Consider the following 25,054-nt stretch of genomic DNA (forward strand, 5'->3'; position numbering starts at 1 on the left):
AGCACTGGTTTCTCTGCGTAGTCACTCATAGACTCCTGCTCAGGCTTTTCTGTGCCTCCGATGCACGTCCTCACAGAAGCTGCAACCTGCTGTTGTAGCCAGCATGCCTCAGGCAAGTGAATTTTTAACTAATCTTTTTGTAGGTGTTGACATTTCTGCTGTACGCTGGCACAAGTGTACTTTGAAACAAGCAAAGTAGTTGTTGCTTGGGTTTGACATGAGCTGACAACAGAAGCTAAGCTTTGTTCTCAAGTCATTCTTTGTAGTAAACATACCTCGTTTGTGTGTGCGCTGGCGCTAGCTCTGACCCCGGTTCCAGCTCTGCGGCAGTGGGGTCTGCCCAAGGTGTGATATGCTGGCACCAAGAGAAAGGGATAAATTTCACTTGAGCCAAATCCTCAGAGCGCTCTCAGTATTGTTGAGACCTGCAGCCTCTCATCCTTTTATTTTCCTGAATCCTGTGACTAGAAGCTCAGTGAGGAGACAGGCGCAGGGAAGGAGTCTGAACCTTTAGTGAACAGACGGAGGAGTAACCTGCCCTCCTGCACGACAGCAGTTGGTGAGTTCTTAAATTGCGCAGATGCGCAAGGAGCAGAGCCCTCCACCCTGCCTGCATTTGTGTTCTGCTGCCTGTCGGCGCTTCGCAGGATGCACCAAGATCCTGGCTCTGCCCAGCCAGGGTTGGGTTTTCCCCCCCTGTTTGCCAGCGTTGTGGTTTTAGGAGGGCTGGGCACCTGAAGCTGGCAGGCCTGTTTTGTCCAGAGCCACAGAACCAAGCGGACACATACACTTGCGCCCTTTTATTTCACTTTACCACACGAGCGGGAGAGTATGAAGGCAATTATTTTTTTCAGACTAACAAAGTCTTCCTAAGGCAGGCTTTTGATACACTGTGCCCGGGCTGTGTGTTCCTGCCTTTGCTCATGGCACGAGGCAAGAGGAGCTGGTTGACAACCAGGGCATGGCTTCTGTGGCTCTGTGTGCTTGCTTGGTGGCGGGCTCTACGGTGCGAGCTCTTTCTGGGTGGTGCTCTCGGCCCCGCTTTTCTGCTGGCCCTTGCAGCAGTCTTTGCTCTTTGGGGAGGGGTCTCCAGGGGTGCTACTGGGCACGCAGCCCTCCCCAGGGCTGGCCAGAGCCCCCTCCTTGCTGCCAGGTAATACATCCCTGGGGAAGGGAAGGCACCGTGGCAGGGAAAGGGCATGGGGGGAGTTTGTCACCCAGATGCTTGAAGTCACCTACCTTGGCGCTGCTTCGCTGTCGTCGCAGATCTTGAGCAGCATCTGTGTCTGTTCCTCCTTGGGCTCCCGGGGCTCCTGCAGCCTGCAGCAGAACGGGCATGAGCCGTGGCCGCAGCACTCCCAGCCCCAAAAGTCCCCCTGTGCCCCTCACCTAGGCTCCAGCCGCTCCTTCACCTTGGCAATGGAGCGGACGTATGGCGCGATCTGCTTGGTGATGGTGGTCAGGCAGCTGTTCTCCTGCCGCAGCTGCAGCAGGTCGTGGAGCTGGGCTGGGGGGCGAGAGGAGCGGGCCTTGGCTGTGGCTGCGCCGCCGGAGTGGACACAGGGGTTTTGGGGCTGGGGGAACAGCGTTGGCAATACCTTCGTAGATCTCCTGCTCATTTGCCACCCGCTGGTACATCTCCTCCCAGATCTGAAAGGGGGAGAGGGAGCCGGGCAGTGTGCCGCGGTACAGCACGGAGGGACCCTGCTCTACCAGGATGTGCCAGCTGTACCTCCTCGAAGACGCTGCGCATCATCTCCACAGCAGAGTAGTGAGCCGCAATCTGCACATCCATCTGCAAGGACTTCTGCAGGATCTCACTCATGATCTCCGTCTTGATGAGTGAGTGGTGCTTGGTGAGGTCACGGTGCAGTTCCTGCACCTGGTCCTTCAGGCCCTGAATCTCCGTCTGCAGCATCTGCGGGGGCCGGGGGCCATGCCACGTGAGCAGCACCCTCTCCTCCCATCGCAACCCATCCAGCCTCTCCCGACCTGCGCTTCCTTACCCGGTAGGTGTTCTCATAGTTGCGGCAGTGCTCGGCAAAGGGGGTCTCGCGCCCCTCGGCCAGCAGGACCTTGGTGCTGATGTACCGGTGCATCGTTGGTTTCCGCACCATGGGGCCAGCAGACATTTTATCGCCAGCAGCGGGGCAGCCGGGCACCATGAGGGTCTTGGAGCATTGGCCGCCAGGGAGCCTGCATGGAGAGGGCAACAGCCGTATGCTGCAGGCAAGCAACAGTGGGGGCAAGGTGCCAGGGGCCACGCCGCCGGCTTGGCCCCACCGCCCCTCGCCCCCAGTGTGCCTGGGGACACACTGACCCCGTGCGTCCCTTCCCTTGCCTGAGCCCACGGGATCAGCCGGAGGTGCTTTACGCTGCCCTGAAAGTCAGCTTTCTGTGGGTTGCTCTCCCAGTGCCCACAGCTTCGGGACCAGCAAGAGCAGGGAGACGGCAGGAGCCGTGCTCAGCACACTCCTGCTTCTAAAGGGAAGGATGCAGCCCACTCCCTCGCCACCCGTATCTCCTGGCCCCTCAGTGGGCACCGCTGCCCCTGCATCTCCTCCCATCCCGCAGCCTCCCTGCAGAGCCCACCGCCCCAGCTCTGCTGCCCTACCACCATCGATCCTACCGTGCAGTGCCGTGCTCCCTCTGCCCGCGCCAGGGCCGGCAGCCCCCAGGAGCTCAGCTGCCCTGTGGCACCAAGCCTGGCTGGGGATGAGGAGCGGTCCCCATGGGGCAGCAGCGCCTGTTTGTCCTCTCCGGATGGGAGTGCCTGGCAGGGCCGGTGCTGCCGTGACATCAATGGGCCTAAATATATCCCGGGTGAGGAACGGCCGGGCACTTCCCTGAAATTCTGATAAAAATAGTGGTGGGCAAAGAGGCTGCGGCGCCGCGGATGTGTGGGTGAGCAGGAGCTGGACCTGGCCCAGTGCCCATGGCAGTAGGGGCAGAGCTCTCTAGGGATGGCAGCAGGGGGCCGGGCTGGGGAGCAGGGTGCAGGCTCATGGGGGCACCCAGCTGGCAGCACTGCAGCCCACCCACTCTGCTTCTCAGAAGTGTCACTTGAAGCCCCTGGGCCTGTCGTTTGTCAGCACAGCTGTGCTCCATGCTGTCCCCGCACCACTGCCGAGGTGACAGGCTCAAGGGCAGCAGCGCGGGCAAGCTTGGCACGGTGGGATTCCGAGGGGGATGCGTGGCAGGGAATGCAGTGGCATGCGTGGCAGGATGCACCCGAGCAGCGGGTGTGATCCTAGCACCTCACATGTTTGTGCCAGCGATGCCAGCACCGATGCCGCCGGCGCTGCTGACCACGGAGCGGCGTGGGCTGAGCATCAGCAGGGGCTCCAGGCAGCGGGCAAACTCTGCCCGGTACTCGCTGTTGATCTAGGGGGGTGAGTGCAGCTGGGGCCAGGCAGAGCCAGCATGGCTCCACCTTGGTAGAGCTGCTCTACCCGGTGCTGCGGGCAGGGGCTTGGCCCCAGGCAGGTGGCAGGGCTCTACCTTGCTGGTCTGGGCTGGCCGCAGGCGGTGTGGCAGCTTGACGATCCTCTGCAGCCTCTCCATCAGTTGCTGAAAGGCAGCAGCGAGGTGCGGTGAGGGGTGCCCGGCACCCTGCCCGTGAGCCCAGCTCTGCCGCAGGGTGCACCAGCTGCCCCACAGCAGGATGCTCTAGCCACCCCACAGCGCTGGCACCACTCACGTAGCCCAGGTCCAGAAACTCTGCTTTGTTGGCGGAGCTCAGGAATGCCGAGCAGGTCACCAGGTGGACCTGTGTGTGTGGGGGCGTCACTGCTGGCACCCCTGGGGGCTGTGGCAGCCCAGCCCCTGCCTGGCTCCTGGGGCTGGGGCATCCCTGCCTGGCCAGGGACCTACCTGCAGGGTGGGCAGCAAGGAGGCAAGGTGGGCGAGCTGCTCCTTGAACGCCTTCTCCTTCTCCTCATGCTGGCTGCAGCAGAGCAGGGCATGGCACAGCCTTTGTGGGGCACCAGGGAGCCCTCCGGCCCCAGGGCAACCCAACATGCCCTGGGCCGGGGGGGACCCCTGGGAGGTGGCCAGCCCAGAGCCCCTCACCTCTGCACGGCTTTCAGAAGTGCCTTCTTCCTCTCAGAGAGCTGCTCCTGCAAATGGCATGGCCACCCTGTGTCCCATGGCCACCCCGGTCCCCTCCCGCTGCCCTGGCTCGGCCGTGCCCATGCATCAGGCACCCATGGGTGCAGGGCACAATGTGCAGGCAGTTGCTCCACACCTGCATGCGGCCAAAGAGGGAGTTGATGGCCGCCTCCTCCTCGCTGGCACTGTTGCGCACCTCCTCGATCATGGCCTTGAGGAGGACGATGGCTTCGCGGGTGGAGGTCTGCAGCTCCTTCACAGCCTGTCCAGGGGAGGCGAGGCAGCTGCGGCACTGTGGGCAGCACTGCGTCCCCATACCCCCCCCCAGGATCTGCCATCCCTGCCCACCATCACTGCCTGGTCCAGCCGCTGGCAGCCCTGCATGTACGCTGTCTCAATGTCGATGCAGTGTGCCCGGCTCTCCCTGTGGGCACAGGTGTCAGGGCACAGGACAGGGTGGGGCACAGGGCAGGCGTGGGGCTGCGGCTGCTCACCCCTGCATGTCCCTGAAGCAGTTGATGCAGAGCATGGACTTCTTCTCAGTGGAGAACATGATGTAGGGCTCCTCATGCAGCGCTGCAAGGGATGGAGGTGTCAGCAGCCTGGCACAGCGTGCGGCGCCATGGCATGATGCAGCACGGCACTCACAGCACTTCTTGTGGATGTCTTTGGTGCGCTTGGAGAGGGAGACTATCTCGTGGCGGGCAAACATCTTGGCACGGTGGGTCTCCTCGCGGCACGGGGCACAGAGGGGCTGCCCACAGGTGTTGCAGAAGTACATGGTGTCCAGCTCCTGCGTGGGGGGCAAGGGGGTGGTTGGTGGCAGGCATGGTAGTGGTGAATGGTCCCCTGCCCACCCTGCTGCCCTCACCGCCTTGGCGCAGCGCCGGTCGCAGTTGGCACACTGCACATCTTCCTCACTGTCAGCCGAGCTGTCCACCAGGAACTGCAGGAGCCGGTCCACGGGGGGCAATCCTGTGCCCCCCCTCACCACCGAGGGGTGCCTGCAGGGGTGGGATGGGGATGAGGACAGGGATGGGGCAGTGATGCGATGGGGATGAAGATGGGGCTGAGGACAGGGATGGGATGGTGATGAGATGGGGATGGGGATGAGGGCACCTGCCCAAGGTGCAGGTGGGGGCAGCTTTGGGAACACTGGGAGCAGTGCCGTATCAGGCTGCTGGATGCGTGGTGCGTGCCCTTGTCCTGGTGTCTCCCCGGCAGGGTCTGTCCCTTACCCGCAGAGTGGGCAGTGCAGGCGGCCGTCGCTGGCGCGGCCCCGCAGGCAGCTGGCGCAGAAGTTGTGGTAGCAGTCAAGCAGGCAGGGGTGCTGGTAGGGCTCGTGACAGAGCAGGCAGACCAGTGGGTGACAGTTGGCCTTCTCCAGCTCCGAGCAGCTCCCCAGTGGGGAGAAAATGCCACCAGCCATCTGCGGGGCAGAAAGCGGCCCCCCCCATACCCCACTTCACTCCCTTTCCCCAGGGGAGCCCCTGTGCGGCACTGTGGCCACCATGGAAAGGACAAATCCTGGCCCCTGGGGCCTGTGAGCTGCTGCCTATTTTTAGGTTATGAGCTGTGTGGCACGAGACTGCCTCGAATGCACCCCTTCCCCTGGCACCACAGGTTGGGGGGCAGCAGGGCTGGGTGGGATGGCCCCCACAGTGGGGGTGCCCCCCAGGCTGGGTTTCCCCAGAACAGGAGCATCCCCTGGGATGGGGTGTGCACTGCAAAGGAGCATCCCCTGGCATGGGGTGTCCCCTGCAAAGGAGCGTCCCCTCGGGGTGGGGTGTCCCTCGGGATGGGGTGTCCCCTCCAAAAAAGCGTCCCCCAGCATGTGGTGTCTGCCAGGATGGGGTGTCCCCTGCAAAGGAACATCCCTTGCAGCAGAATGTCCCCAGGGGTGGGAGATCCCGCAAGTGATTCCCCAGGAGGGAGCATCCCCTGCAGCGGGGAGTCCCTGTCCCCATCATGGGGCACCGTGGCTGGGCGAAGGCGTTACCTCTCCCTGTCTGCAAGCCGGGGGATCGGCTGTGCGGTGCTGGGTCAGGCCGTGCTGCTGCTCCCCACGCGCCGGCTGGAATGAGAGCGATGCCGAGGCGGCAGGGCCTGGCCGCCCCCGTGACGTGGGGCCCCTGGCACTGCTGGGCCACGCTATGGCCCAAAAATAGCCCTGTGTGTGCCTGGGTGGCCGGCGGCGAGTCTGGGGTGGCATGGGACTGCATGGCCCTGTGGTACGCCCAGGCTGTGGGGACACTGGCACCCAGGGGTGAGGGTGCAGCCTGGGGTGCAAGGAGGGCACCCCGCAGGCAGTGACTGGGGTGCAGTGACATGTGCACCCCATGGGCAATGAGGCATCCTCGGTGCAGGGGGGCACCCTATGAACAGGGGGGCGCCCTGGGTGTAGGGAGCACGCTGCAGGCAGTGAGGCACCCCTGGGTGCAGAAAAAACCCTGGGTGCAGGGGGCCCCCGACGGGAGCGGGAGCACACCATGGGCGGCAAGGCACCCCCGGGTGCAGGGGGGCACTCCAGGCAGTCAGCAGGGGGCAGCCCACGGGCAGGGAGGCACCCTGTGTGCTGGGGGCACCCTGCAGGTGGCGAGGCACCCTTGGGTGCAGGGGGCACCCCATGAGCAGCGAGTAGCCCATGGGCGTGAGGGCACCCCTGGGTGCAGGGACACGCCCCGCCGCAGGCACCGAGGTGCCCCGGGGAGGCCGCAGTCCCCCGGGCCCCGCCGCCGCCCTCTCCGGCCCCGCCGGCAGGCCTCCCCCCGCCCGCCGCCGCGCGCCCGCCCCGCCCAGCCAGGCAGCACTATGCGCTCGCGGGGCAGTCGGAGGCGTGCGCGGGCGGGGCCGGAAGCCATCGACTCCCTCAGCGATCGGCTGGGGGAGCCTGCGCAGGGCGCGCGGCCGCGGCCCGGCGGCAGCGTGGGCGCAGGCGGAGCGGCGGGCGGCGCCTGCGCAGTGGCCGCCCGAGGGTGCTTGCGCGCGTGCGCGCGGCGCGGCGCTCCCTTTTTGCCCCTTCGCTGGAGCCGCCATGGCGCCCGTGGTGAGTCTCCGGCGGCGGCCGGGACGGGCCGCCTTCCCTCCACCCCCTCCCGGGGGCTGCCGGGCCGCCGCCCTCCCCGGTCCCGTCTGTCCCGGCCTGTTCGCCCCCGGCGCGGCTCCCCCCTGCCCTGGCCTGCGCGTGGGGCTGGGCCTGGGCCTCCTCCGGGCCGAGCGCCCGGCGTGCGGCTGGGAGCCCCGCCCGCTCCCCGCAGCCCCCGGCCCGCATCCTGCCCCGGGGGCCTGCCCAGCGCTCTCCCACCGGCCCGCAGCTCGGCCCGGTCCCCTTGTCTCCGGCCTGGAGCTCGGTCTGGCCCCCGCTCGTCCCCCGCGGGGCCCGTGTTCTGGAATGGATCTCTCACGGCTCTCTTCCCCTCCTCCCTGCAGAAGAAACCTGCAGCGAAAGGTGGCAAAAAAAAGAAGCAGGTGTTGAAGTTTACCCTGGACTGCACCCACCCCGTGGAGGACGGCATCATGGACGCTGCCAACTTTGTGAGTGCGGGGCCTCTCCGCTGCCCCGGGGGCAGATGTGATGGCCCTGCCGTGCCCCCATCCCCCGCCCCATCCCCTGGCCCTTCTTCTAGTGGGGGCTGCCAGCTCCATTCCCAACAGCGTATTGGGGAGCATGGCCTCAGCAGGCCCCTGCTGTCTGTTTCAGCCCCTCACTGTGGTGCAGCGTAAAAGCCTGTGTCCCTGGGAAACGCCCAGCAGACAAAAGCAGGCTGGGTGGTGCTGGAAGTGACAAGGTGTTTATTGTTTTTAAACGCTTTGCAGTTAAAGCACAAGTGTTTTCCCGACCTGTCGAACAGTACTAGTGCTATTCATCCCTTGTGGGGTGAATTTTCCAGTTCGGTGTCGGGAGCGGTGAGGGCTGGGAGTGCTGAGTTTCAGCACTGTCTGATGAACGTGTTTTCATTCAAACTGCTGGAGCACGTGTTTGAAGTGCAGGGCTGTGGCTGAGGTGTCCTCAGAGTATCCCAGCCCAGCTGTCGCTTCACTGGCTGTCCCCTTGGAAGGTGGGAAACGGTGTCCCTGCCTTGCAAATCTGGTGTGTTCAGACCTGAGAGCCTCACTCGGGTGCAGGTCTGAATGGGCCAGCTGGGTTAGCTGTGGATAGCATGGGCAGGCTCAGAGCCTCGTGCCTGCAGGAAGGTGGCTTTTCTCCACTGCCTCTGGAGATAATGGCATTTCTGTCTCTTCCCCAGCTCTTAACAAAAAGCCAAAGTGTCAGGCACAGGCGAGCTTGGGAGGCCACGTCTGGTGGGAGCTGGCAGCCCTGGCTAAGCGGTGGTGTTCCTTTTTTGCAGGAACAGTTCCTGCAGGAAAGGATCAAGGTGAATGGCAAAGCGGGAAACCTGGGAGGGGGTGTGGTGACCATCGAGAGGAGCAAGAGCAAGATCACAGTCACGTCAGAGGTCCCGTTCTCAAAGAGGTGAGGCGGCAGGGCAGCCCTGTGTCTCAGAGGTGCTGGTCACAGCTGTGAGGCTGTTTCCGGTGCCGGGAGCTGTGGTCAGTTGCTACCAGCAGCATTTGGCCCTTGACGGGGGATTGCCAGCATTCATACAGGATCCTGGCTGGCAGGAGGGCCCTGTAAGTGATGTCTCGGTACAAGAATTATGCCAAGGGTCTCGGTTACGTGTTGTGTGATGCTTGGTGTGGTGGCTGCCATTTTGGAATGATTTTTGGGAGAGATATGTGGGTGATGCTTTGCTGGGAGGGCTGGTGGGGTGGGGGGCAGGAGAGGATGCGCAGCCGAAGGGGTGCCAAGTCTGGAGTTTGGGGGTTGATCTGCAGCCATGCTCTTCTGCTCTCGTCAGAGTGGGCTCCTGCCCTCTGCTTCCTCCTTGTGGCTGCCTGTCCTTTGTCTGGCTTCAATAAACGTGGGTTTTGCCGTGGCAGAGACAGCACGGTGAAGCAGCTGGAGATCTACAATGGTGGGAAGAGGAAAACTGTGTGATGCTGGGGCGGTGCTCTGCTCTGTGAGCACAGCGCGGTTGCTCCGTGTTGGTGCCGCACCTGGCATGTCCCAGCAGCTGCTGTGGGAGCTGGCAGCGGTTAGCTACCACCGAGCAGGGATCTGTGGTGTGGAGATATGGCACAGTGGTCACGGGGTTGGAGGGTGAGGGGAGGGAAATTATTTCACAGGCTCCGTGTCATGGTGTCACCGATGTGATTGACCCGGCAGCATCTTTTTCCAGCCAAAGCTTTGCCGGGTTGTGCCCAATGGGATGCATTTCTGCTGGTGGCGGCAACCCACGGGAACGGGTATTCGCGTTGGCCCAAACCGCAGTGGCGGGGCAGAGCGCACCCCGAAACGCCCGTGCGGTGCTGCTGGCAGAGCAGGGGGGGCAGGGGGCAGCTTTCAGCCACTCTTCTCCCCGCAGGTACCTGAAGTACCTGACCAAGAAGTACCTAAAGAAGAACAACCTGCGCGACTGGCTGCGCGTGGTGGCCAACAGCAAGGAGAGCTACGAGCTGCGCTACTTCCAGATCAACCAGGACGAGGAGGAGGAGGAGGAGGATGATTGAGCCGGCCCGCCGCCCGGCAGCCATTTTGTACAGTTTCGCTTACCTGGAATAAACGGCGGGGATGGTTGCAGAGAGCCCGCGCTCGGCTGGCGCCCGCGGGCCCCGGGGCCGTTTTCTGGGGGGGATTCGGGGCTTTTCGGGGAGGGGGGGGGGGGGAGGGGGAGGGCGGGGCGCGGTGACGTCCCGGGGGGCGTGGCGTGGCGGCCGCCATCTTGGCGCGGAGCGGCCGCGCCCGCCGCTCGGCCCCGCCGCTGGGGCCGCTCCCGGCATGCGGGGGCCGCCGGGCGGCCGGGAGCTGCTGGAGGACGCGGAGAACGAGGAGGACGTCTCGGGTAGGCGGCGGGAGGGCGGGCGGGGCCCCCCCCGAGGGGTACGGGGTGAGCGGGCTCCCCGGCCCGGCCCCGGGGAGCCCCCGTTACCCCCGAGAATGGGTGGTGGGCACTTGGCGGCGGCCCCGGGGGCGCCCGGTGAGGGCCCGGCCCCGCCCCGCTCCCCGGCCCGCGGGCCCGCCTCAGGGCGGCGCTGGCGCCGGGGGGCAGCGGGCTGTGCCCGCGACTCCCTGTCGGGGGGCTCCCTGGGGTCTTCCTCGGGGGTGGGGGCCGTGCGCGGCCGAGCCCCCTGCCCTCTCGGGGGACGCTGGGGGCCGGGATGACGCCCCCCGCAGCAGCGAGCGGGCCGGGGTCACTCCTGGCGCTACCGGTGAGGTTCGGGCCCCTGCCCGGCCAGGGCTGCCATCGGCGTGGGGCGGGAGCCGTGTCCCGGCGGCTCCGGGGTGATGCTGCTGGGTGAGCTCAGAAACGCAAAATAAACATCCTGGCGTTGGCCTTGTGGGGATGGACAGGGCAGCAGCGGGATCGCTGCGGGCTGGGTTTGGGGAGAAAACAGGGATGGGAAGGTGGTGGTGGGTGTGGGAAGGGTCCCTGAGCTGGTGCGTGCAGCCCAGCCGCGTGCCAGCGGTGCTCCCCCAGCACAGAGCTACAGCAAACCAACCTTGGGTGAGCCCTGGCACCCATCGTCCGCACAAAGCCTTCCCTTCGTCCGCCTTCCCTTGTGTCTCTCGGTGGGCTTTCCTTGCAGATCCCAAAGGGAGAAGCCTGCTGCTCCCCAGTTACCTGCGGACCCAGATCAGGGAGAGCCAGCAGCGTGTGGGGGCTTCCCCATGCCCCCATCTCCCGGGGGCAAAACACAGGGTGGCAAAACCTGGGGTGTTGACGTGCGGTGGCAGTGGGGAGCTGGGTGCCAGGAGTGCTGGGGCAGGGGTCTGCCAATGATCCCTCGAGGCGCAGCAGCGGATCATCTGCCCGTGTGGGTGTCTCCAGGAGAGGCCGTAGAGCTCCATCTCTCATGGCCTGATGCTGCTGCTGGGGTGTGCTCCTCTGCTCAGATGAACGCGAGCGTGGCGCCCCGTGTGCCCGTGCCATCTGCCCGCGTGAGCTGTGCCTTTTGTCCCCAGAAGATGATGACGGGGTGCTGGAAGGACTGGATGAGTTTTTTGTGGAAGAACAAGTTGCTGTGCAGAAAAAAAAGAAATCCAAGAAGCTGAAAGACAGCAAGGCTGCCAAAATCAAACGGAGGAAGAAGGAGGTAACACTACATGCTCTCATACTGGGCTGGGGGGCTCCTCAGCCATGGCACAGAGGCAGGCTGCTCATGGTGCCAACAGTTGCTGTCAAGCACCTCTCCGCTGTTGGTAGATGGAAAGGGGGAGCGTTGTCTGCACATTCCCTCATCAAGTAGGTGCTCTCCTGGCCTTGGGAGGTGACCCAGAGCCAGGGCATGAGTGGTTCTTGTCCAGCTCAGATTGTCTGGGCTGGAAGTCTGCCCTCCAAGCAGTCTCTGGAGAGCAGCTGTGGGGAGAAGTGGCCACCGTGCCTTCTGGCAGCTCTCTGGCTGCCCGCCCCCTCGGGAGGGGCTCGGCTTCATCCAATGTTGATGCATGATGTTGATGCATGCAACGGTATGTTGAAGCCCTCCTGCCTGTGCTGCAGTGCAGCACCTCCTTGCTGCTGTCTCTGGGGACAGGCAGGAAATCTTTCTGGCATGTCCTGTACCGATGTGGTGGCTGGGGCTCGTGTTTCTGAGGAGGGAGATGTGAACAGGGGGCATGACTGGGGCAGGACTTGGAGTTTTCTGTGGACATTAGTGTCAGCCATACTTGTCCAGGGTGTTTTGCAAGCGAGTTGGTGTAGGGGTTTCTAGGATTTGGCCTTCTGTAGGAAAACAAAGATGAGGCATTGTATGCTCAAGGACCAGGCCTTACTGAGGCTGCGCTGGGGGTCCTCTGTCTGGCCGGGAAGGCTGGCTGGCTCTGCGTGTGCTCTGCCAGGGCACTTGGCTCAGACATGGCGTGGCACAGGAGCAGAGCTCGCTGCCACATTGTGCCGTGCGGGCTCTGCCACTCGCTCTCTCATCCCTGGGCAGTGCTGGGTGTGAGGACAGGAGCAGCCATCTTGTGTGCTGGCCCTCTCGCTGAGTAGGTGCCAATAGGCTTCTGGAAAGAAAGGGTGAACGGCAGAGAGGTTCCTCGTCCCCCTTCCTTCCCCAGTGATGCTGTGGCTGGGGAGAAGTCACTCACCTAGGACAACTAGATGCATCCCCACCCCTTCCCTTGCCAAAGCAGGGCTGAACGATGCTGAGCGACTCTGGTCATCCCCTCCTCCAGCTGCTCCCTGTGGGATCTAAGAACAGATTGGCTGGATGAGGTGGTGTGGTGTTTTTCAGTGCTTTTGCTGCTGATGGGAGCATGATGAGCTGCTGCTTTAAAGAAAGCCAATTCCATCCTGCCAGCCTTTTGCAGAAGTTGTGGCCCCAAGGAGGGCTTTTTTTCCTTCAGGGGCATGGTGGTGTTGTCTGCGGATACCACGCAAAGCTGGCTCAGGCCCTGCCTCTTCCATCACTGGGTGCATTTTTTGCCTGTGCTGTTTTTCTGGGGAGATGCAAAATAAAATAAAACCTCGTGGTGCTTTGATCTCTGTTAATTTTCTGTCAATGTAGCAATGTGTACAGTTTGTGCTGAGTCTGACTGTTCCCTTACTGGAGGTGGGGAGAAAATAGCAGGCTGAGTATTGAGTGTGCTACTTTTTGTCATTAATGCCTTGTGTGGGCAGTTTTAACCAACCTCAGCTCCGCGTGTGGGAGACTGTTCCCTTGTCCATCTAAGCCAGTGTGAAGCTGGTGCTGTAGCTGTCAGTAGGCACCGAGCAGCACCCAGACTGCCTTTAGGATGAGAAGATAAAAGATGGGGGGACCTTGAATGTGGGTTCCTTTTCCTAAACCCCTCCTTAGGAGTTTTGTGGGGTGCATGGATTTCCCCCTGCTGTTGGTCAGTGGGAGTGAGGTGGAAGCCTGCAATGTGGGGCCCAGTGCCTGTGCTACAACTGACAGGTGCCCTGTAGTCCCCTGTGGTTTTGCCGTTGGAGTGTGGGGCAGGAGCACTGCCGTGCTGCACTTGCGCCTGCACTAGCTGCAGTGGAACTCATCGTGTTTGCGGTGGCGCTGGCGGGAGCCCTGGTGCAGGAATGGATGCTGCAAACCCCTGGAAAAATCTGCATGAAATAACCAGACTGCGGTTAGAACCTCAGTGTATGGAGATGAAGGCCCTTGTCAGCGAAGGGAGCAGAGAGGGGGGATTTCGACCTGTACTGCGGCAGTTACCATGACAACCAATTATTCCATGCCAAATGACAACTGTTTATAACCCTGCTGAAGGAAAGGCTCGGTTTGTTCCGAACCGAGAAGGACCATGAGTCCGTAATGGCGGCTGGGTGAAAGTGTTTCTCGGCAGCTGGTGCTTTTGGGCGTTAAGATAAAGTCTGGTTGCCGGGCAGGGGGGTCCCGGGCAGGGGGGCCGGGCGCGGAGGGGCCGGTAGCGGCGGCGGCAGCTAGGCCGGGCTGGGGCTGGCGGGGCCGAGCGCTGTCCGTGGTGCTGAGCCCGGGGCCGGGCGCTGTCCATGGTGCTGCGATCCAGCGCCGCCCGTGGGGCGGAGGCCGGGCGCTGTCCGTGGTGCTGAGGTCAAGCGCCGCCCACGGTGCTGGGCCCGAGGCCGAGCGCTGCCGGTGCCACAGCCTCCCGCTGCGCCCTGGAGCTGCTCCGCACGCCGGCGGGCGGGCTGTGCCGTCCGTGGCCGGAGCGCTCCGGGTGCGGCGGAGGGAGGCCCCAACGCACATGTCCTCTCGCAGGCTCCCTTGGGACCCGAGTGCTCCACCCAGCAGGCGGCGGCATTCCTTAGCGTGGTAACGTGGTCGCTGTCGGTGTTGTGCAGCGCGTTGTGGTCTCTCTTCCAGATAGAAAGCTCAATTCCACCTGACCAGTCTCCACTCTAGCTCTCCCCAGCTTGGTGTGGCCATCTAAGCCTAGTTCCCACTGGCTGTGGGGGAGCAGGATGCATCCACCAACTATCTAGCAGTTGGCTCAGGTTGCTGCCGAAGCTGTGTATGACCAAGGCTCTGCTGGAGATGGGAAGCGTCATGTAGCTGCTTGCCTCAGAAAGTGAGGGAACGCATCCAGGCTCACCTGACTTACTCTGCACTCATGCACCCTTCAAGACTGTCTGTGCACCCACCAGGACTGCTTTGTTCATGTGTCAGCTGAAATCCTCCTGCAGTCACACATTTTGACTGCAGCACATAGTGCCCAGCTGGGCAGAAAAAGAAAACAGCGACAAAGCAAAACCCTAGCACGATACCTGTCTGAGCTAAAATGCTGCACATGACTGAAGAGATCTGCTCTTCCTTTTGTTTAGTTTCTTAGCTGTTTACACTGTGGTAGAAGAATGCAACCTTATCCATGTAAAACTAAAATAAACACAGGACAGAACGTTGTATATTACCCGTGCTATATCAGTCAAAAATGTTACCAGGGTGTTGTGTGTCTGACAGTTTGGGATTTTTTAGCAGAGCAGTTAGCCGCCTCTCAGAGGCATTGCTCTTTGCTTTACTACGCAGCTGTTTTTAATGTGCATGTTCACTTACTTGCCTTTCTGTCTCCTGGTTTTCTGTTTGTGCCACTGCTCACTGCAGTGGTCCCTGGCTGCTGTGCTATTGCAGCATCTGGGTGCTTTCAGAGGAGCACATTACAATATGGAGGCCAAGCAGGCTTCCATCTGCATGGCTGTGGCTCATTTCTCTTGCCTCTTTTGGTGAGTAAGTCTTGAGGCAAAAGCATAAACTTTCCATTCTGTATACCTTGGTCTAGACAAGCTTTTCCAAAACAGAGTTTCCTCTTTATTGTGTAACCTTCTCCTCTGGTTTCTGGCACTTCCCTCAGGCATGGGTTGCCTTGTGTGAGCGGATATGTTCATAGTGCTGCTGGAATGGAGGGAGGGAATGGCTCTGTTTACAGATGGGGACTTGGGGCAGAAGGTTGGCCAGGGATCACAGAACTGCCCTGACAAAACAGTTCAAATAACCCAAGGACTTCTTTCTGTCTGCTCTGCTGTGGTCAGGCGCTTCTTGCTGTTCCTGAATCTGCTTTGCGTGGTGTTTTTCCTCAGCCCCACAGCTTAACGGCAGGGTTATTTGAGAGAGGGTTGACTACGGCTGGTAACAGCAGTGGCTTTGTGCTGGCTGGGAGGGTTTGTTGGAAGAGAGTGGGGGGAGGGGGCGGGGGAGGCCCTGCTCTTTCTCCACTGTCACTTTCTGTTTTAGGGCAGCAATGATGAAATGTCAGACAATGAAGAGGAGATTGAGGAGAAATCTGAGAGTGAAGGGAGTGACTATTCACCCAACAAAAAGAAGAAGAAAAAACTGAAGGACAAGAAGGAGAAAAAGCCAAAACGGAAGAAGAAGGATGAAGAGGAGGATGACAATGAGGATGGAGTTCTAAAGGTACTGAAGATTCCTTTATCCTGAGCTGGTGCTAGAGCATGAGACCTCAGGGTGTGGCCAGATACTTGTGAGTTACCTCGTTCAGAGGAGCTTGCCCTGGGTTTGCAGGTGGAATTGCAGGTGAATGACTGGGAGAGGAAAGGTTGTATTTTTCTGTTGTTGTCTTGCATGCAGAGAGAAATTGAGTTTTGTTTAGATATGACACCTGCTGAGGCTTTGTGTTGTATTCCATGGTATGGGGAGCATTTGGATGGTGCCACGTTAATTTGCTTCTTGGAAGCCTGTGAAGCATTAATTTGTTAAGCCATGTGCGTGCTCTGTTTTTTAAATCACAGAAACAGATCCCTGTGCATTGCTGACTAGGGAGAGCATTTGATATGGAGCATGTGACGGACCCAGCCATGTGCTGCTCATCTGCAGAGCTGCAGTCATTTACGTTAACGATCTCTCTGTAAATCTACAGGAGCCCAAGAGCTCAGCCCAGCTGATGGAAGAATGGGGCCTTGATGATGTAGATTATGTTTTCTCAGAAGAAGATTATCATACTCTGACTAATTACAAGGCTTTCAGCCAGTTCCTCAGGTAGGATACTGTTGGTCTGGATGGGGCCTTGTGTGGTGGTTGAGGTTTGGGTGTTGCTCAGTCAAGCAGGTGAAGTTGTGAAGTCAGTTCTGCACTGTGAGCTCCTTGTTGCCTCTCCCCATGTGAGTTGGTCCTTGAGATGCCATTTTAGTGCAGGATTGACTGGAAGACAGCTGAAGTGTTTGTCTCTCCCTCTCCCCAAAACCTCATTTTGTGCATGCGCTTATTTGAAACGTTTTGTGCGAAAAGTGATAATGCATTTTTGCTCACACTATGAACCATCCAAAACACAACAGGCATTTCAGAAGCGGGTCTCTGAGGAAGTTTAGGTGGGCCCCCTTTTGTATATGTACTTGTTTCAGAAACCTCTAGTTGCTGCTGCCTTTCCAAGGGAGCTGCTCCCAGAGGACCAGAGCAGCCTGCTGCTGTGTGAGGCGGGCACCGCTGGTGTATTTCTTGGGCTGAAGTACCAGCGCACAATACGCAGGAGTGGATGCACAGCGAAGTGTTTCTGTTATCACCTGGTTCTCCCTCTGCCCTTCCCTGCAGGCCTCTGATTGCCAAGAAGAACCCCAAGATCCCCATGTCCAAGATGATGACTGTGCTCGGTGCCAAGTGGCGGGAGTTCAGTGCCAACAACCCATTCAAGGGCAGCTCGGCAGCAGCGGCAGCAGCAGCCATTGCTGCAGCTGTGGAGACCGTCACTGTCACCCCACCGCTTGCTGCCAGCCCCCAGCAGGCTGCCTTGCCCACTGTCATCAGGAAGGCCAAGACCAAGGAGGGCAAGGGTAGGTGCCAACTGCGGTGGGCTGAGCGGAGGGGCTGTGCTCATTGGTGGCAAGCTGTGTGCCTGCTGGGCCTGCAGAGCTAGCCAGCCGCGTCTTCAGGCTGGTGGAGGTGGGAAAGCATCTCCAGGCAGGAGACACACTTCAGCAAACCAGGGAGGTGAAGGTAGGGCCAGAGGTGTATCTGCAACTTCCTTTTTCCCTTGCAGAAGTCCTAGAGGGGTTGTGGTTTGTGAGCCATGCCAGATCACCCTGGCAGCCCCTGGACATTCTGGACTTTTGGCAGTTTGTGGCAGTTCATGCATAACTTCATTCTTATGTTTTAAATAAGTGATTGGGACATGTATTTCTATGCCAGCTTCTCTCCTGGGGGATTCTGCACGGTTGTAAAGCTCTCCAGAAACAGCAGTATGCTCAGAGTCCAGTGTCCAAGCTGAAGGGGATTTGTAGGTTAGCAAGACTAGGGTGGAGGTGTGTTGGCAGGGCAGGTATGGTCTGGCCACATGAACACACACTGTTCGGCAGTCAAGCCAGGCGTTTTGTCTCTGAGACATCAAGGAATTCTGTGATGGAAAGGCAGTGGCAGCAAGGCTGTGGCTCTTTTTCATAATAAAGGATATATCCTCCTGGCAGCTGGGTGGAAGTTGACTGTCTTCAAAGCCCACTTGCAAAGAGTGAGCTAACTGTATAGATTTGCAGTAGTTCCTGTGAAAATAGCCTGGTTTGTATTGAAGGGGGTCTCCTGCTGCAAACGTTTTCCTGTTTCTGACAGCAGGTTGCTGCTGCTTTCCCCATGCTTGCAAGGGTCTGTGGGAGTCGCTGCAGAAGCTGGGCAGTAGTGGGAAAGGGAGGGGTCTCCTTTTGTTTGCACTGTGTTCCTCCTCGGTAAGGTTGCTGTTCCACTTGTGCAGTTGTCAGTTCCTGATGCCTTGGGAGGTTTTAAACAAGCAGCTCGGAGCTGGCAGCTGACCAAGAGTACAGCTGCAACAGCCCTCCCTCCTGGCAGGCTCAGCGCAGCAACGTTCCTGCCTCTCCATGGCTGCCTCTTCTCCCTGCCTTGCAGACCCCTGAGTCCCTGGTTGGTGTTTGTAGCCGTGTGCTCTGGGGGGCTCTGGTCCCTCTCCTGGATCCCAGGGCATATGCTTTCCTCCCCCAGTTCTTGGCAAGCAGTGGGTCTGGGTGTGCAGCCCTTTGCTCCCAAGGCCATGCTCTGTGGCTGGGGCTAGCCGCTGCCCTGCTCCCCGTGGTCCCCAGTGCTCTCTCATCTTCCCTGTAAATCCTGGGGTGGGGGTGAGGGGTGATTTGGGAGTCGAGTTTGTTTGCAGAATGCCAAACAAATCTTCTGTTTCTCCAGGTCCAGGTGTGCGGAAGAAAATCAAGGGCTCCAAAGATGGGAAGAAAAAGGGGAAGGGGAAGAAGATGGCAGGCTTGAAATTCCGGTTTGGAGGAATCCCCAGCAAAAGGAAAAAGGGCTCCTCTGTAAGTCTGCGCCACTTTCTCTGCGTTGGCCTTGGTTGTGGGGGGCTGTGGCAAGGACGTGCTGGGATGAGCCCTCCCCCTAGGAGCCTCCCTCTTGCAGCGGTGTCGCAGCCTTGTTTGTGCCCCTCTGCGAGGCAGCAGTGTCTGACTAGCACGTTCGTTTGTCCTTTTGATAGAGAGCTGTGTCCAGGCTCAGAGTTGTAAAGACATCGTGCCTGGGTGCAATTTCTGTTAAAATCATGTAACTGCATTTGCTTTCAGTGATGAGGTTCGTAATGCCATGAGTTCAGATTTCATTTGCAAGGGAATTCTTTGGGGCTTGCGCTCCAGCTGAACTGTGCGTCAAAAAGAATTACCAAATGCTTTAATTGCATTAGTGTAGCCTGCCTTCAGGCATCTGTGATCCTGCAATGTAGCCCAGGGGTACTGGAGCTTCCCATTAAGAGCATGGCAACAGGGCTCTACCACGGTTTCAGTGCTCTGCCCTTGTCAGCACATGAATATCAGGTGCATTTTAAAAAATAGCAGAGCACTGCAAATAATAAATCTCTCAAATAGCTACTGAATAGGGGTGGAACTCTTGTAGGTCTTGATAATATTATTGATCAAAATCCTGTTAGTTCAACCTTATTGGAGCTCGCTGACTCGCCAGCTCTAGTTCACATGACACAACCTGTTTGTAAATACCTTTGTGCATCAGAGGCTGAAGCGAGAGGAAGAATGTGATACAGATTCTTGATGCTGTATTTTTGCAATTGCACATCACAAAAAATTAATCCCATCTCTGGGTGCACTCTAGATCTGTACATTTGCCTTTGTGAGAGTTACAAAGAGCTTGGGCTTGCTCCTGCAGCTAGAGCGCTAAGCACCTGACTCATAGCAAATCCCTGATTTGCATGCTCGCATAAGTCTTTGGAATAAGAATTCAGACGTTGCTATGTTTTGATGTCATTGCATGCTGGGCTTGTTTAACTCCTTTCATGTTTTAAGGAAGGTCAAGTGTGATTGCCTGTGTGCACACCCACAAACAGGCTGACACAAGCTGAAACAGGTGTTGAGAGAGAGAGGGAGCAAAGTTTTGCCAAGCAGTGGAGAAGGGAGCCCCTGACTGCACAGAAGTGGGAGTAGGGTGTTGTCCCCCAGCATGTCTGCCTTGCAGGTGCCTGCACTCGGGATAACATTGTCACAGCAGCGGGTTCTTGCAGCTGGCTGCTGCCTGCAAGGTGCTGAGCCTTCCCAACATGCCTGGCTGGCTGCGCCATGTGGTATCTCTGCACCCCCTGCTAGTGGAGGTGGCAGGCTGCAGGGGAAACCCAGAGCCCAACTCTTGTCAGGGAGCCTGAGCAGGGACTTGACACATTTATGTGTTTTAAAGGTGCTCTGAGATTTGCTCGTTGATTGCACATTGATGGTGCCGTGAAGTGGGTGAGCTGTCCCTGTGCTGGGTTGAGCACTGCAAGGTAATTGCCTTCAGGCTCTAGCCATAGTCCAGCTCTGCCCTTATTGATTGCCTGGCTGGGACATTGATCTGATAGAGGAGATTTCCCTGCTTCCTAACACCTCGTGACACACTCTTCTGAACCCCGTCTGGTGGTGCCAGGAGCGTGCTCGTGCTGCCACCCTCCCTGCTGCTCTGTCTGGCCTGTTCGGTGGGAGGCAGGGTGCCCTGAGGAGCACAGCCGATGATCCCACACGGGTTTATGTGGCTTTCTGGGGGCTTGTTCTGCTGCAGAGCGGCGATCTCTGGGAGCAGCCGCTGGGATGCCAGTGCTTGGACTGTGCGTGCTTTGGTTCTATCCTCTGCAGAGCGAAGAGGAGGAACGGGAGGAATCCGACTTCGACAGTGCCAGCATCAACAGCTCCTCAGTGCGCTCCGAGTGCTCGGCTGGCCTGGGGAAGAGAGGGAAGAGGAGGAGAAAGAAAAAGAGGAGTAGGCCATCCTTTGTACTCTGTTCCTGTTCTGTTTGGATTTCCCTCTTCAGCTGGTGCTTTCCTGGCCTTTGCAGCTCCAGGCCATGTCTGGCGCTTGCTCGGTGGGAGAGGACGTGCTTGTGCTTGTCTGTGTTCGTGGAATGCGAGGTGCTTTCTTGGCGTCCGGGCCCTGCTGCTGGTGGGCTCCTGCCTGCCAGAAGGCAGCAAGCAGATCCTGCCACGGGCTGCCGGCTCACTCCCACAGCGCCTGTGGTGGCGGAGCAGCCTGGCAGCAGGGCTGTTCTGTCCTGGGGCTCATCTGCGCCCAAGCCAGCTCTGTGGCACTGCTCTGGGAGAGTCGTGGTGCTGGTGTGCTGCCCTGCCGTGGTGCTGTGGCTCCCAAAGCCCACCCACCCTGCCTTGCTGCTTGTGCATAGCCCCAGCCACCCAGGGTGGCCAAGCCCCCTGCCCGCCCCGGGACCCTGCCTGCAATTTGGGCACCGGGATGTGTCACGGGCAGCGTGGGCAGTTGGCACCCTCCCTGCACGTGTGGTCCTGCCAGGATTTGTCCTCTAGCAGCAAAGTTCCAGAATTCGTGGGGCTTCCAGGGAAGTGATTTTCTGAGGAGCAGCCCCTGGAGAGACGGGGCTTGTGGCAAGCTCCTGGCGGAGCAGAGCAGGCTGTGGGCGAGAAAGTGTTAAGACGAGGGATTTTTTGTCTGTGTGAGATGTGCAGCCAGGCAGCAGCAGGCGGTAGGTCTGTGGTAGCAATGTAGGAAGACGGAGTCATGCAAATAGCAGTGGGAAGCATCTGTCAGGGGCTCCCAGCAGCTGCGTGGCCGTGTTTGTGTGTCTGTTCCTTCATCCCGTCCCTTGTGGAGGGCTGTGGGTGGATTCTGCACGATGGCGTCTCCGTCCCTGTGCTGCTGTTGAGAGCAGCCCCCCTGTGCCGCGCTGGCTCAGCACCGGCAGGGACTGCCAGGGCTTGGTGCTGCCCTGCCAGGCTTCCCATGCCATCTCCGCCTCCTGTGCCGCTGCAGGACGCGCACTGCCTTTCCACCTTGTGTCCTCATTCGGGATGAGATGCTTCAGATCCAGGTGCATCCTTTGGCTTCTTAGCTTTGCTGATGGGTTTTTGCTTCTGACAAATGGAAGGGCGGCTTCTGGGTTGGGGGACGGTTAGGGCGTGATGCTGGCCAGCCCCCTCCATCGGTCAACAAGGCAGGGCCGGCCGGCTGGCTCCATGTTTTGCCTGTGAGGGGCATTGCTTCTTGTCCCAGCTTGCTGCTGTATGAGGGTACTGGTGGCGGAGCTGGGCAGCCCCTGCCGTGTGCTGGAGGAGCGGAAGGTCATAGGTCTGTGCCAGGAGTTTGTGGCAGAGCTGGGAATCGAGATGAGCTGTTTCGATGCTTACAAGACTTTGTCCCTCCCTTCCTCTTCCCGTTCGCGCTGAGCTGAGAGAGCTCCTGCCTCTGCGCCAGTGAGCACCCAGGAAGAGCAGAGTAGTCCCAGGAGAGGAGTCCTCCTCCTCGGCCGTGTCACCCTTGCATGGTGCGTTTGCAGTTGGTGGCGCTGGTACCTGGGGAGGTTTCTCTGACTGGCCTCCCTTGCAACCTCTCCAGGTTCTGGCATTCTCCATTGAGAGCCTGAAGGAACCAAAGGATGATACAGTGTGGAGAGAGAAAGAGAGACAGAGGTGAGATGATGCTGTGTGCAAAGATGAACTGTGGTGCTGAGGGACAGAGAGGTAGGGGGACGTAACAGGAGGGGTCTGAGGCAAAACGCTTTCCTTATTTCCTTAACCATATCGTAGAGGAGCAAGTGTCCTGTTCCCTCCCGGGAGAGCAGGCAGCTCTGCCGTCCCTCTGACTGTGTGCCTGTCCCTTGCTTGCAGTCGAAGAAGGGGACGGCTACGAGACGGACCACCAGGACTACTGTGAGGTGTGCCAGCAGGGAGGAGAGATCATCCTGTGTGATACCTGCCCGCGTGCCTACCACCTTGTCTGCCTGGACCCTGAGCTGGAGAAGGCCCCTGAGGGCAAGTGGAGCTGCCCCCACTGTGTGAGTGGGGTCAGGGCCCCGTGGGTGCAAGCGGATGAGTGGGTGGGCAGTGGAAACCCCCGGCGTTACACTGGCTGTGCTTTCCCAGGAGAAGGAGGGCATCCAGTGGGAGCCAAAGGAGGAGGAGGAGGAGGAGGAAGAAGGTGGCGAGGAGGAGGAGGATGACCACATGGAGTTCTGCCGTGTCTGTAAGGACGGAGGGGAGCTGCTGTGCTGTGACACCTGCCCGTCCTCCTACCACCTGCACTGCCTGAACCCACCGCTGCCAGAAATACCAAACGGTGAATGGCTCTGCCCTCGCTGTACAGTGAGTGTTACCAGCATTCCTCGCCCCGTCCCTGCTCCTGCTCCCGCACCCGCCCAGCCTGGCAGTGGGTCTCCTGGCCACCGCTGCCCCTCTCACCCTCTCCCCGTGTCCTGCTGCCGGGCTGTGTCCTGCCCCGTGCCACAGACCCCCTCCCTTGGGGAGCACTACCTGCCGGTTGCGTGCACCCAGGGGACCCAGACAGCTCTGCCGCCTGCACTGTCTCCCCGTGGGGGCTGCCGGCTGGTGTCTTCTGGCCAGTTTTTAGATGGGCTGTCAAGCCCCATTCGATGCATGGCCTGTTTAGAGGTGGTGGCAAGACCATCTCCATGGGGATGCACCAGTGTTGTGGACACTTCTTGGTGGCCACAACCCCTGCCCACCCTCCGTGTCTCCTTTCTGTCCACCCCGTTAGAAACAGCAATGGAGCAGCTGGGCCCAGGACCTGGGCAGCACCTTGCGTGTGCCAAGGGGCGCTGGCCCTGTTTGCGGGGTGAGATAGACACAGCCAGGGCCTGGATGATTCAGGTCACACCTGGCTCCCCATGGCCAGGGGTGAATCCGTCGTCGCTCTCTGCCCCAGGGCTTTCACTGTGGCACCGTTTTTTGGCACAGGCTGTGCCGGCATGCTCCCCAGAGCCCTGGCTGTGCTTTTCCCGCTGCGCTTGGGACGGCTGCCATCTGCTTGGCATTGCGAGACCCCTTCTGCCCTCCAGGTCTACCCTGCTCCCCGAGGCCCCTGACAGGGGCTCACCTTAAACTCTGTGCTCTTGCTTGTTTGCTTTTTTATCCCCAGTGCCCTCCCTTGAAGGGCAAAGTCCAACGCATCCTGCACTGGGCCTGGAAGGAGCCACCGGCTGCCCCACTCCCGCCTGTGCTGCCCACCTCGGATGCGGAGCTGGCTCTCCCCCCGCCAAAGGTGCTGGAGGGGATCCCAGAGCGCGAGTTCTTCGTGAAGTGGGCAGGCCTCTCCTACTGGCACTGCTCCTGGGTCAAGGAGCTGCAGGTGAGCCTGTGTGTCATCATTGTCACTGTGTCCCTGCCTGGCCTGCTGCCCCACCACCCGTGGGTTGAGCGTGACTCCCTCCTGCCGCAGCTGGAGCTCTACCACACTGTGATGTACCGCAACTACCAACGGAAGAACGACATGGATGAGCCGCCGGCCTTCGACTACGGCTCTGGGGACGAGGACAGCCAGAGGGAGAAGCGGAAGAACAAAGACCCACAGTACGCCAAGATGGAGGAGCGGTTCTACCGCTACGGCATCAAGCCTGAGTGGATGATGATCCACCGCATCCTGAACCACAGGTGAGGAGCTGCATGCAGTCCAGGAACGGGCCACGGAAGGGTGTGTGCCAGGGTGCCTGAGCCCCTGCTAGCACTGATGCGGAGCGATGCTCTTGCGCGCCAGGGAGGAAAATGGCAAGGGTTAGCCCTGCTGCGCTCCCTGGGGCTCCGCAGGTGGAGCTTGGAGCAGCGCGTCTGGCCTCTCTGCAGGTTTTCCCTTTGTGCGCGGTTCTCGCCTTGCCAGTTTGCACGGGTAGCTGAGCCTCTGCGCTGGCCTGCTGCGGGATTTCTATGCTTGGTTGAGTTCCCCACCCCAGGGCTGGGAAGTTTGTGCCATCCTTCTGCAAAGCCAAAATCTTGGGCTGATGGAATAGCAGCTGCTGGCTTGTTTGGAGGTCTCTGTCACCTTGAGGGTTTGTTCCCAAGGCGAAGCCAAGGCCAGAAGTGAATTGACACCTTCCTTTATTTTCCTTTCTGCTGTGTTGCATGTTAAAAATAGAGACAGTAAGTTTTCCCCCAGGTGGGTACATGGAGTTGTTCCACTCTTCCCAGACATACTGTTTCAGTCCCTGTTACAACCTAATCATTCCATAAATCTCTGCTGCAACCCTGTGATGGGTCTTGCTTCCATCGATTGTGCCCTGTGGCTACTGCCACTCACCTAAACTTCTTTGGAACAGCAGCCCATGTCTCTGTAGGTCATTTGTTCCTCTCAGAAACCGCGCAGCCCCGCTGCACTCACATCAAAGGTGAGGCACCAGCAGGGATTTGTGCACTGCTCGTACTGAGACGGACGTTTTTCCTCCTTGCCTCCTGCTGATGCTGATAGGGACGATGCCCGAGGAGAGGAGTCTGAGCAAGTGCCTGGCTCCCTGCTGAAGCCTTGACATTTGCATTTCTTTTCTGTGGAAGAAATTTCCTGCCTATGAAATGTGCTGTGCAGATGGTTTTGTTTTTTTTTTTTTTTCCATCGAGTGGCTAGAGACACCTTGTTGTTGAATTTCTATGTTTCAAGTGGCAACCTGAAATTTCAAGCGACAACTCTGCTTGAAGGCTGCTTGGCAGAAAATAAAGCTAGCTGCCTGGGTACTTTTCATGTGAGCTTTACGTTGCTCTGCTAATGAGGCAAGGGTTTTTTC

The 25,054-nt window shown here is 59.5% G+C and overlaps 3 protein-coding genes across 9 annotated transcripts in view; 2 read left to right on the forward strand and 1 right to left on the reverse strand.

Annotated features, from left to right (window-relative positions):
- Positions 1–597: 597 nt before the first annotated feature.
- RNF207 (ring finger protein 207) lies at positions 598–6,875 on the reverse strand. Its single transcript, XM_037381188.1, has 18 exons — positions 6,110–6,875; positions 5,349–5,539; positions 4,982–5,114; positions 4,759–4,903; positions 4,605–4,686; positions 4,459–4,534; positions 4,247–4,372; positions 4,072–4,118; positions 3,874–3,946; positions 3,701–3,769; positions 3,502–3,570; positions 3,263–3,384; positions 2,007–2,196; positions 1,733–1,918; positions 1,599–1,650; positions 1,390–1,507; positions 1,240–1,320; positions 598–1,164 (listed from the first exon to the last, which is right to left on the reverse strand). The coding sequence occupies exons 1-18, from the start codon at positions 6,599–6,601 to the stop codon at positions 1,002–1,004; spliced, it is 2,415 nt and encodes an 804-aa protein (XP_037237085.1). The 5' UTR covers positions 6,602–6,875; the 3' UTR covers positions 598–1,001.
- A 150-nt stretch (positions 6,876–7,025) lies between these two features.
- Positions 7,026–9,755, forward strand: RPL22 (ribosomal protein L22). The gene is made up of 4 exons (XM_037381829.1): positions 7,026–7,156; positions 7,540–7,644; positions 8,460–8,584; positions 9,537–9,755. Exons 1-4 carry the CDS (start codon positions 7,145–7,147, stop codon positions 9,679–9,681), a joined length of 387 nt encoding a protein of 128 aa, XP_037237726.1. The 5' UTR covers positions 7,026–7,144; the 3' UTR covers positions 9,682–9,755.
- A 125-nt stretch (positions 9,756–9,880) lies between these two features.
- The window catches only part of CHD5 (chromodomain helicase DNA binding protein 5), a 30,975-nt gene continuing 15,801 nt past the window's right edge, over positions 9,881–25,054 (forward strand). For 4 of the 7 annotated variants that reach the window (XM_037381168.1, XM_037381171.1, XM_037381172.1 and 1 more), the window contains exons 1-11: positions 9,881–10,013; positions 11,135–11,265; positions 15,328–15,507; positions 15,971–16,089; positions 16,639–16,877; positions 18,229–18,353; positions 20,160–20,283; positions 22,158–22,324; positions 22,413–22,631; positions 23,425–23,634; positions 23,725–23,936. In XM_037381168.1, coding sequence (XP_037237065.1) covers positions 9,950–10,013; positions 11,135–11,265; positions 15,328–15,507; positions 15,971–16,089; positions 16,639–16,877; positions 18,229–18,353; positions 20,160–20,283; positions 22,158–22,324; positions 22,413–22,631; positions 23,425–23,634; positions 23,725–23,936 — 1,790 coding nt within the window. In that variant the 5' untranslated portion in view covers positions 9,881–9,949. Of the gene's footprint in view, positions 10,014–11,134; positions 11,266–15,327; positions 15,508–15,970; positions 16,090–16,638; positions 16,878–18,228; positions 18,354–20,159; positions 20,284–21,885; positions 21,960–22,157; positions 22,325–22,412; positions 22,632–23,424; positions 23,635–23,724; positions 23,937–25,054 lie in introns of those variants that run through there. The other 3 variants (XM_037381169.1, XM_037381173.1, XM_037381174.1) reach the window with 3 other exon arrangements.

This window comes from Falco rusticolus, chromosome 3, assembly GCF_015220075.1.
Source record: "Falco rusticolus isolate bFalRus1 chromosome 3, bFalRus1.pri, whole genome shotgun sequence".
NCBI lineage: Eukaryota > Metazoa > Chordata > Aves > Falconiformes > Falconidae > Falco > Falco rusticolus.

Excerpts from the sequence above, each read along its gene's own strand:
- RPL22 (XM_037381829.1), top strand. Across the intron at positions 7,645-8,459 it reads TCATGGACGCTGCCAACTTT|GAACAGTTCCTGCAGGAAAG; the intron begins GTGAGTGCGGGG and ends CCTTTTTTGCAG. Across the intron at positions 8,585-9,536 it reads GAGGTCCCGTTCTCAAAGAG|GTACCTGAAGTACCTGACCA; the intron begins GTGAGGCGGCAG and ends TTCTCCCCGCAG.
- RNF207 (XM_037381188.1), bottom strand. The coding sequence starts at position 6,601 with ATGGTGTGCTCCCGCTCCCGTCGGGGGCCCCCTGCACCCAGGGTTTTT. Across the intron at positions 1,651-1,732 it reads TGCGCAGCGTCTTCGAGGAG|ATCTGGGAGGAGATGTACCA; the intron begins GTACAGCTGGCA and ends TCCCCCTTTCAG. Across the intron at positions 1,321-1,389 it reads AAGGAGCGGCTGGAGCCTAG|GCTGCAGGAGCCCCGGGAGC; the intron begins GTGAGGGGCACA and ends GTTCTGCTGCAG.